Genomic DNA, 11807 nt, shown 5'->3' with positions numbered 1-11807 from the left:
TCACAAGTTGACCACATTACTGATTTTCATACATTCATTCTCTTATCTTCATTTTAACACCCCAAACTTTTGCCTCCTTAACTTTCATCAAAATCCTTTCCTCTTTTCCCAACATTCCTTTATACCCGATTCCTTTCCAATTTCAAGATGATTCTACTTGGTTTTATTGTTCCGTTCACTTCCTTAACACACTTCTAATAATCTACTGTTGAATGTTGTGATTTAAGTTTGGAAGAGCCATTCTCAGGTTTGCTATTCAACAATAGTGTTTTAAACATTTTGAGTTTTCTCAAGTGAAAACAATTCCAAACTAATGATCCCTCCCTCCTCAAATTGAAAGCAACTTTTAATGATATTACAATGCTCATACAACCCCATGATAGCAAAAATACTCAACAAGTCAACTCAAATCACATACAAAAGTTCATTTATAACTGAAAACTAATTTGAATATCTTAAAGACATTGTACATCTACCAATCTTATAATAGACATCCATTTGAAGACGGGTTCAATTTCCCTATTTCTTGTCAGCATGTTGTTGACATTCCTGATGGAAAATGGATATCCAAAAGACCAATGTTAATTGATCAAAAATAGAGAAATCCAAACAGGAGAGGCAGGGATAATTAAACATTCTCTCACATTGACCCACTGACATCCTTCAAACCTAAGCCAGACGGATCCCTTCTAAAAGTAATGCAGAAAGTAGTTCATTTTCCATGGTCATTTCACATGCCAAGAGACAAAATCCTCTCTCCACAGCTAGTGCCTGGACTCTATTATTCCTTCCTAGTTCTTTTATTCTTACACGTACACTTCTACTCCCTCTTTCTTGAGACAATAGTTCTTACCTAAATATAAAAATAAATGAATACAAATATGAAGTTGAAATATGACACTTTTGAATGTAGCAAGTATTCATGTCCATAAATAAGACATTAATCAACTTCCAATTCTTGATTCAATTATGACAGTTATTTTGATTATTATTTTAATATACCTAACAATCCTGTGAATAAATTTCTTTTTTATTGAAAGAATCCCTATACTTTGTGTTCAGTAACACACGGAATGAGTGAAAAGAATTACCTGACTTTGCTCAATATGATGGATAGTCCTTTCAGCAAAGACTGACAATGACAGATTTCTTCTTTGTGAAGAGTTGATAGAAAAGATCGACACTTTGATAGCTACCATGAAAAATAAACCCTCAAGTTGATGACAAGTCAGTAAAATAAAACCAAGGTACTCTTCCTCTTGTTTTTTTTTTTTTTTTTTTTTTTTGTTGTTGTTGTTTTCTCCCTTTTCAAAGATTTTATGACTTTAAATGAACTGTTGGGCAAAACTTGCTTTTTAAAATGAGTTCTTATTTAAACATATGAATGATACAACCAACTATTATAAAATTCAATTTTAGGTACTCAGTAGACAAAAAGTCCTATTACTATTCAGTTGTTATAAAGGCCATATATTTTGATGATTCCTTCAAGATTAATAGCACCTGACATTATTATCACACCTTAGAGTATTTAGATGCTTCTATGTATGAAATTCTAATTTCTCCTAAATTCCTCCTCTATCCTTGGAGTTCTTCATTTCTATCTCCACTGCTACCATTGGACTTTAGTCCAAGAAGTTACATCCCTTTTCTTATCAACTTAGCAACAGAAAATTAAAAAGAAGAAGAAAAAAAAATAAGGAGGAAAAGGAGGAGGAGGTCAAGGAGGAAGAGGAGGAGAAAGCCTTTCTCCTGTAGTTAGTTGAACTGTGACAGGGTGAAAGTTTGCTAAGAATTTTACTAAAAATGAATGAAAACAAAAACATTTAAGGAAATTGTGATCTTATCAAAACAAATGAAATTGATTTCAGGTGCTTAGTTCCACATCTCTTTGCCCAGTGACTTTCTTAATACAGGCCGTGGAAGTAAAACTCCATAATTTCATAAATGAGATAGATAGTGTCTATTGTGCTTTTAGGTTTAACAATAAATTCCTCTCCTGTCTCTAAGCACATATGTGCTTAGCTACTGTAAAACTGAAATCCTAATTTTCAAAAACATATTTTTGAGTAAAGGCAAGAAATTAAAAATACAAATTAAAATTTCAAAATTAATATAGACCTGCTGATTTTTACTCATAGAAGATCACTGAATTCATCTTCAAGGAAAACAATTCTTTTTTCATGGAAACCCATTGTGGTAGATTAAATCATGTATCTCAGTTTACATATGTTCTTAACCTTATTCCACATTCCTGTGGGTGTGAACACCTTGCAAATAAGTTCTCTTGAAGATGTTGTTTTCAGTTAAGGTGTGGGCCAACTGAATAAGGTTGAGTCTTAACCAGATTACTGGATATCTTACAAAAACAAACTGAAAGCCAAAGCTTGAGAAAGTCATAGGAAAGAGCCAGAGGTCAGCAGGGACCCAGAAGAGAGAGGAAAGAACATCACCATGAGACAGGAAAGCCAAGATACCTAAGCCAAAACACTACTGAACCCTGGAGGAAGCAAGCTTTCTAGCCTCTGAAACCATGAGCCTTTAGCATCAACACCTGCATGAGGGAGAGAAGGAAAGGGGATTGTGAAGAAGTCAAGCTGTGATCTTTGGTGAGGTTTGTAACTAGAATAGCCCTACCAAATAGTCTTAAATTGGGCTGAGATGACCAGGAATTTATACTCCTAAGTAAATCAGCAACTACATGTGGGCTTTCCTGGGAAAGGGAGTGATTTTAGGCATGGTGTCTCTCTTCAGTTGAGTCTTAATCCCATAGGAGCTGAGAAATGAAGGCTATCTGCCAACAGAAATCCCAGCAACTGGGGAAAAAAATCCATCAGTGAAGGGGTATCTGGGTCCACCTATTGATGGGATATCAGTGCCCACCACATTTACTTATGCATATACATCCTGGTGGACTTATCATTTTTAGGAAGAATTCTAAATTTCCCTCAATATCACTTCTGCTATTCTCCGTGGCTTACATGGTGGCATGACCTCCTCAGGTCAGGATCCTGCTGGCGCTTGTCCTTTTGCCAACAAAATTGGACAGAGGAGTACCCAGAAGCACCTAAATGGATTATGTGGATAACGAACATACTCCGTCTTGCCCCATTATGTAAAGGCACCCTACATCTCATTTTATTTCTATCAATTGATGAAATATGAGATCAACTGTTAACATTAAAATACAAACAATGGGGCGCCGTAGGGGGCCTCGTGCATCTGGTGTCGCGCGGCCGGGACCGCTGTGTCGGTTTTTGCGCGCGACGCCAGCGCTGGCCACGCACTGAGCGGGCCGGGACCTTGGCCTTACATCACTCCTCCACCTGCACAGCCCAGCGCAGGCGGCTGCCTGTGGGGCGCGCTGACCAACGGACCCAGATTGTCCATGTTATTGTTGGGAAAGACGAAAAAAGAAGAAGGATCCCAGAATATCTGAACCATTTTAATGGTTGGAACAGAAGCTGGGGCAGATGGGCAGCTGAAGATCATGTGCTTCCTAACACAAATGAAAACCAAAGATTGCAGCCTATATTTTCAAGAAAAGCTGTAGCTCGCCTGACTAGAAAAGGAAGAAAGAAGTGCTGCAGATTTCCAGGTGTCCAGTGTGTCTTAAAAAGCCTCCCTGTTGAAGAAAAAGATGAAAATGCTGAAAATTCAATAAGCAGTTCCTCTGCTGACAGTATAAAGAAACAGATGCCAGAATAAGAAATAAAGAAAGTGATATTAAGGAAAAGACTGAAGTGAAAGCACTAGAGCTGCACACAAAAAGGGAAATGGAAGAAAGGACAATAACTATAGATATTCCTGAAGTTCTGAAGAAGCAGCTTGAGGATGACTGTTACTACATTAACAGGAGGAAACGGTTAGTGAAATTGCCTTGCCAGACCAACATCATAACTATTTTGGAATCCTACGTGAAGCATTTTGCTATCAGTGCAGACTTTTCAGCCAACAAAAGGCCTCGTCACCATCACACCATGCCACACACCAACATTAATGTACACTATATCCCAGCAGAGAAGAATGTTGACCTCTGTAAGGAGATGGTTGATGGATTAAGAATAACCTTTGATTACAGTCTCCCATTGGTTTTGCTCTATCCATATGAACAAGCTCAGTATAGGAAGGTGACTACGTCTAAATTTTTCCTTCCAGTTAAGGAAAGTGCCATAAACACTACCAGGAACCAGGAGGAGCTGCCTCCAAGCCCACCTTTGATGAATCCACCCACTCCGCAGTCTACAGAGAGTCAGCCTACCACAGGCAAGCCAGCCACACCCAAAAGGTGCAAAGCTGAGCCGGAAGGGTTGCGGTCTCTGAGGCGGTCCACTCGCCACACCTCAAGCAATGACAGGATGTGTGAAAGTAGCGCATCGCTTCAGTCCAGGCGTGGATACACAGACTTGTTTGCCACCATGCTGCCCAAGCTGCTTCTGCAACTGGAAAAGATGACACCTGTACCTAGCAGATCATTGTCACCTATTCTTCTGACTCCTGACAAGGAAGGGAGTGCTGTGTTTGCTGGCTCTGAAGGGAGAAGATATAATGAAATAAATGAGGTCCTTTCCTGGAAACTCATGCCTGACAATTACCCCCCAAGTGACCAGCCTCCTCCACCTTCCTATATTTATGGGTCACAGCATCTGCTGCGCTTGTTTGTCAAACTTCCAGAAATCCTTAGAAAGATGTCCTTTTCTGGGAAGAATCTGAAGGCTTTACTGAAGCACTTTGATCTTTTCCTGAGGTTTTTAGCAGAATACCATGACGACTTATTCCCAGAATCTGCTTATGTCGTTGCCTGTGAGGCGCACTACAACACCAAGAATCCCAGGGCAATTTATTAAAGCTCTTGGCTTCAGTAAGAACAGTTTCTCCATCTAGTTTTGAGCTCTAGATTGCAGATGAAGAACTAACAAAACAGTGGGGTTATGAAAGTAAATCGAGGCCGGTTCAAATCTGAGTTAGAAGTTGCAGTTTTTTGTTAGCAACAAACACTTTTTTTTTAAGTTAATATTATACAACCCTTTTTTTTTCAAACTTCACTTTTGTTCTGAGGCTGAATAACTCTCAAACAAATTTTGGATTTACTTGGAAATTGCAAATTGATCACAAAGTATTTTAGAGAGAATTAGTATTGATGACAAAAAGAAAATTATAGTTATACATTTGCTTGTTAAACTTCCCTGTCTGTAAAATCTTATTTTTGTTCATTTCAATAAAGCACTGTCCATCTTTTTGAGATTTGCAACTATATATTTGCTTGTTATGGTTCCCCTTCTATAAAGCAATATTTTTATCTAAACTGTTCCCTGTCTTGTTCTAGAAAATAAATACAAACAATGGTACCTAACCATGTACATTTGAATTAGAATGGCCTAAGTTTTAATTCTGATCTTATTATTTATTTACTATCTAGTACTCTGTTCAATTTACTTAAACTCTCATGCGCTTAGCATCTTCTCTCTAAAGTATCAATAACACTGTGAAAGACAAATCGGAATCAAGTTTGCAGACTGGAGCATTTTATTCAGTACGCCCAAGTTTTGATGCAGCAAAGGAAGCTACAATGGAAGTAGCTTTCACGTTCTAGGGATGACAAAGGATTTTTATAGACATAGAAAGGAAATTAGTTGAATCCTATGGATTGGACCAGGGTTTGCCCATCTCATAGTATTGGGTTTGGGGCAGGTAGGCTTTATTTTGTATTGATCAAAGGTAATGAATTAGGGGCTTCATTGGTTATCTGGGTCAGCTGTCTTAGTGAGGATTTCAAATATCAAAAGATAAACAGGAAACTCCAGATGGCTGTGTTGTCGTTATTTTCTCTGAGGGGACCTAGGGCTTTCTTGCTTTCTCTAAACAACTTTATCAGTTTTCCTCCTTTTGTTCATGCCCTCGGTTATGAGGGCTTGACCAAAGATGGCATTATTCTTTCATTCACCCTTAAAATTCTCTCGAGTTTCATCACAAATTTCACAAGTTTACTGAAGTTTGAGATATTCATTGCTCCATTTATGCTGGGACAATTTTCTATTACCAGTTGTATCGTTTGTAGAGTTAGTGGCTATGTACTAGCATTCAAGAGCAGAGAGATCCGACAACTGAGGGACATTATGAATGATTAAGAAGATAACAAGTGCCCCTATTAGGATATCTCTGAGCCAAGGTCCCCATGATCCTAGAAGCCAGCCAAAAGGAGCCTCAGATCAATCAGATTCAGGTGTGTAAGCTGATTTGGCTGCTTCTCTGGCATAGGCTTCTGCTGCCATTACCTCTTGGTAACTATCCTCTTGATTAATATTTACAAATATGCAGGACTGGGTTCCCACTAATGCACATACCTTCTTGGGAAGCCAGAATATAGTCTAATGCCAATCAATTTTGTAGAGTCATTTTGTGAAGTACCAATACTTCATCAGCTAGTGAGCTGATGGTCTGCCCTAGTTGGGAAATAGATTTCTCTAACTCTAAAGCTACCTTTTCTAATACCATCTGTAATCTTACAGCTGTATCTTCCAAAACAGGAGATACCTGCCCCAATGACAAGGGGAACAATACCAAGAATAGAACACCCCATGAGTTTAGCCTGGGCTATAAGTTTTTCCATGATCCATTTAGAGCTATATCTAGTCTGGCAATAATCTCTTCATAAGTTCTTATAGTATGTGAAGAGGTCATAAGAACTCTCATGTTTCTACTCTTTCCTGTTGGAAGCTTATCGTAAAAAGCCATTTGAGGAGCAGCAGAAGCTATGTAACAGGGGCTAACCCAATTTACAAATAATGCTTTGTATATCTTGTGTCCCCATACAAAATAATGTCTTTGAATAGCTTTATAATAAGGGTACCTATTACCTTTAAGGAAATGTGATATTGGCATATAGAGTTAATGGAATTAAACTTCCAAAAGGAGAATCATAGCCGTCATCATCGTTAGCTGTCTACTTAGTCCCATTTAACTGATAATTTCCTTTGCCTGACCCTTCAGCCCACGAGAAATTTGTGCCTTGAGTGGAATAAGTTCTCAAGTTATTAAAACCTTGGGGTGCTAGAGGGAAAAATGACTTGTATTCAAGGTAGGAGTACATAGGGCAGAAATAGGGTAAAGAGGAGACAAAGAAAATCATGATGAAGGTAAAGAGTATTATTGGGGATGGAGACTGGGCATTGTAAGGGGTAAAGGATGAAAAAGTTAATGTTTAGAAGACAGTGAAGAGGAAGAGACAGAATAAGATAAGGAAATTCAGGTGTATATTGATCTGTGATCTTGGGCATCATTGTTCCAACATCTTGGGCAGAAGCTCTTTACATCAGATGCCATCTGCTTGTGGAATTCTCATGTCAACTTTAACCTGAGATCCAAAATGGGATTAACCTCTTAAGGGCTTGCAGCACATCTTAGTTTTGATAGATGTATGCAGGGATCAATTCCTGCTATAGCAATGGTCAACTGGATATGGTCCTTTCCATCTAAATTCTAAGGCACTCTTTCACTGATGTCTCTTCCAGTATATCAGGTCTCCATGCTGAAGGTCAGTAAAGTTCACTGCAGAAGAGTCTCAGGAAAAGGGGTCTATGAATGGTGGAACTGGATATATACAATTAGTCACTTACGATAATGAGCAATTTCACATTGCAATAGTTTGGAGTCTGGTAAAATAGGGGAAATTATAAGCTTCATGGGTCTTCCCATTATAATTTCAAAGGGATTTAGCTAGTGTTTTCCCAATGGGCTAAATCTTACAGCAACCAAGGTTAAGGGAAGAACCCTAGGCCAAGGTGGAGAAGAAGTCAAAGAATTTAGCTAATTTAAGTTTTAAGATACCATTTGTTCATTCTTTCTTTCCTGACAATTGAGGATGATAGGGACAGTAAAGTTTTTGGTTGATGGGTAAGACCTTGATTACAGTTCCTTGATCTGTAATCAAATTGGGAGCCTCTATCACTTGAGAGAATAGGAATTCCCCAGATGGAGAAAATAAAGTCTCATAGATTTTTAGTTACTGTGAGGGCAGTAGCCTTGTGACAAGGAAAAGCCTCTTCCATCCAGAAAATAGACACATGAAACAAGGACATATGCATATTATATACAAGGGGGTAGCTGTATAAAGTCCATTTGAAGACGTCCAAATGGGCCCTGTTAGTCGAGGTATTTGACCCCGTCCCACCTTTACACTTTTATCGGGGTTATGTTAATTGCTTCTCATTTAAAGTCATTTTTTTTTCCTGAAGATGAAGCTCTGACCTAAAGCTCACTGCAAGCACTTTCAGAGAAATGACAGGGTAAAACAAGGTACCTGAAAAGGAAATATAGTTGTTTTTGTGGCATGTAGAATGTTTTAAAAATAATAACTAAAATTATTACCAGTAACACTATATTGTTGTCTAATATCATGCAGATCAGTATCAGGACATATCATGGACAGTGAGAACATTGTCAAATCTCTAGAAATTATATGTAATCTCTAAATATTTTTCTAAATAACACATTACCCATATAAATTTAAACAACAGAAGGTTAGAAAATCCCATATAATTTGACAACACTTCCCATGCAACTCATAACGTATCAAATGAATCTATTCCTAGAACCTCTTTATTACAAAGTGAAAGATCAAATCCTGTGCGATTTTCCAAGGAAAGTCCTCTGGAAAATCCCAAAGACAGTTTGAGATCAATAAGACATCATTTAGGACTTGATTTGGGGAAGATTAAATGTCAAAAAGTTGTCAGGTTTGAACATTACCTGAAATATGAAAATGGGTCATTGTGAATATTTAGTTCCCAATTTAACTAAAGTGATAATAAAAGAGTAAAGAGGAGTAATATGATTGTAGGAAAAAAAGATTTAGTTCTTTTAAAAGTGAGAAGACTTGTTCTCTTAAACAATAAAAGGTAAGGCCCATATAAACATCAATGAGAATATTATTCTGATATGATGTAGAATCTTTGTCTTCCATGCAGATTATTCAGATGGTAAAGAAAAACCTTTTATAACCTCTCATGAAAAGCAGACCAATAATCCAAGAAAATTTCATCATTTTAATAGAGAGAAAACCAAATCCTAGTTCTGCATGAGGATACTGTCCAATAAGAAAACTCTTAAAACTCTCATAAGCCTATCAAATCTTAGCCAACCTTGACCATAACAAATAAAATTCCCTTTCCATAAATCTTTTACAACTTTCTATATCCATTTATGTTCTGTCCTCCACATTCCTGCTTCTCATTCTGCAACAACCAGTCATTTTACTTTAGGACAAAACTACACTCTTTTTCTTTAACAAAGCACAGCCTATATACTTTACAAGCATACCTTCAGTTACCAAAAAGATTTTTGAAACTGGCTTTAAACCAACATCCTAAAAAACACAATTATTCTTAAAAATTTGTCAAAATAGTAACTCAATTTGGTTAAAAACAAATTTATATTTTTCATCATCTTAAAGATCTGGTAGATGTGATGGTAGCTTATTTTATCAGTAAACCTCTATAAATCTAGGGAGAATATACATAAGTAGAATAAAATTGTGCTTGTATTATACTAAACATTGATAACTCAGAAAGCATGGCCATTTTTGGTTTTTGTTTTTTGAAAGCCAGTACAGATTTCAATTTTTACTTAAAAAGATTTCAAAAGTACAACTTGGGAATTAAACTGTTTTTTTCTTCTTTCCAGGACATGAAATACATGTTTTCTGATCAGTAATGTTATACCAAGAATTTTACTAAACCAAAGCCAGATGGATGATCATGAAAGCTGTTTGCTATCTCTTACTCATGCTGAGCTAGAACAGTGGAATGCCATCTTGGTAGAAGAGATTTGACATGAAGAAGGAATTGCAAAGCTTGCAAAATCAAGCTATTTTCTAAACCCACACCCATCCCAACAGAAAACCTAACAAATTGATTTATACAGAAAGGATTTTAAGCAAACCTTCACAAATACACTTAACATGTTATAAGTAAGGATACCTATTAGTCTACATTTAGCACACAGCTTACATCTATTGGGGCCCCATAAGTTAGGCACACCAATGTAGAAGCATTTTTGTCTAACATCTAAAAAGCACACAGCAAAAAAATACTTTGATCTTTGAATAATCATGGAAATTCCAAGATTAGATACACTAGATTTCCTTGAGTAGTCATCTCTAAAAATACATTTTTTTCAAAAGTAATGCTTAAAAGAGGTTTCCAGAAAAACAGTAGGACTACATCAAGCCCAGCAGAAGAAAGTCATAAAAGTACTGAAAACGCAAGCTGAGTTATACATGTAGCTTTTAGGTAAATGACATCTCTTTCAGTTGACTGCCATGGCCAAGACTAGCTATAATAGAAGCTCCAGAAATCTTCAGACAGGGGCAGTGACACCCTGGGTAAAACACTCCCAAATAAAAATCCACCCAGCTGAACCACATGGGCTGAAGGACTGAAACTCTGAACCAAGCAAAAGAGCAGAGTGTGGATAGATTTGTGCAAAGCCTGCTGTGGTACTGGGGCAGAGAAAGCTGGTGAAGTTGGGTTACTCCACATTGTTAGCATACCATTTATGCTAGGGGAAGGATTTCTCCCAGAAGCACCTGAAAGATGTGTCTACTCTAGGAGAAGTACTAGGGTCACTGAATACAAGAGGGTGGTTCAGGAAACTTTCTTGTTGACCCATCAATACTTAAAATTAATGAAGAGCTGCAGGACAGTCAGTCTTTGCAAGGCATATTCCCGTGTTGGCATAAGCTAAAGCCCAGCCCAGCCACTGTGCCAGTGACATCCAGACCCGTCCCACTGCCTGGGGGCAGGAGCTAGTGCTGCAGATTGTTCTGGGAAGCTTGTGAGGAAGATGATTTGCACAATGAAGTCATCACAAAAATCACTGCTTACATCCAGTCCCTGGCCGCCTTTTTCTGCTCTTTAGTTCAGAAACATCTTTAAAAGCCAGCAAATCTGTAAACAGGCACAACAGGTAAAATACATCACCAGCCATTTCATCTTTATGGTGCTATAATGTTGTTGTGAAGGCCACCATGTTAAATCCAGGAATCCGCTCCAGCACCTGTTCCTCAATATACTTTTCTACCAAGGAAATATATTCATTAAAAATGGTCATGTAGGTAAGTTTATTCTCTTCTGTGTTTTCAAATGTCTGCTAGTACCTGTCCATGAAATTTCTCCGTAATAATTGGAATTCATCATCTGTGATAATGTCCTCTAAATATCCAACCACAGTATAAAATTTTGCATCAGAGGTGGAAGACATGGACAGCACAAAGCTTTCATCCCCTAAAACATTCACTGTCATTGCTACCGTCACGCCGCCACATCCACCATGTGGACCACGAGCCTGTGTGTCCCCTACCTGGGCCCAGCCTCCACTCCTCTCCACTGAGCCCCAAACAGCATCTAGGGCAAGTCACCTGTTGGTGGGAGTCCTCACCACCTGGGTCACGGCTTGCCTGTAGATGAGACCCCCACACCTGGGTTCCTGTTTGGCATGACTTAATATGCAGACACACCAAATGGGCTGTGGAGTTAAAAAAAAGAATTTATTTACGCTGGTGGAAAGGCTTGGGAGACTTCCCAAATCTACCTCCCCATGGTGATTTTTCAATTGACTTTCATACATATTGAAGACAAAGAACGATAATCATCTTGGGTAACAGGTAACAGAGGCCTGGAGAACTTCATTAGTTCCTTATCTCAGTTATTTACTACTTTCTTTAGGATTTACAGCCTCTGTGATATCTGGGGCAGGTCCCTGCAAGTCTAGTGTGATAGACGAAAGCCTATTCATATTTGGGTGCAGAC

The 11807-nt window shown here is 38.1% G+C and overlaps 1 protein-coding gene and 1 pseudogene across 1 annotated transcript; one reads left to right on the top strand and one right to left on the bottom strand.

Annotated features, from left to right (window-relative positions):
* Window positions 1–2989: 2989 nt before the first annotated feature.
* On the top strand, window positions 2990–4847 carry LOC119521991 (male-specific lethal 3 homolog). The gene is given in 3 exon segments (XM_037820736.1): window positions 2990–3053; window positions 3209–3693; window positions 3696–4847. Coding segments are annotated over 3 exon segments (1701 nt in total).
* Window positions 4848–10804: 5957 nt separating this feature from the next.
* Window positions 10805–11301, bottom strand: LOC119521913 (annotated as a pseudogene).
* Between the last annotated feature and the right edge of the window lie 506 nt (window positions 11302–11807).

Source organism: Choloepus didactylus, chromosome 1 (genome assembly GCF_015220235.1).
Source record: "Choloepus didactylus isolate mChoDid1 chromosome 1, mChoDid1.pri, whole genome shotgun sequence".
NCBI classification, from domain to species: Eukaryota; Metazoa; Chordata; class Mammalia; order Pilosa; family Megalonychidae; genus Choloepus; species Choloepus didactylus.
Note: the sequence above shows the minus strand (reverse complement) of the source record. Positions and strands in the feature narration are given on the sequence as shown.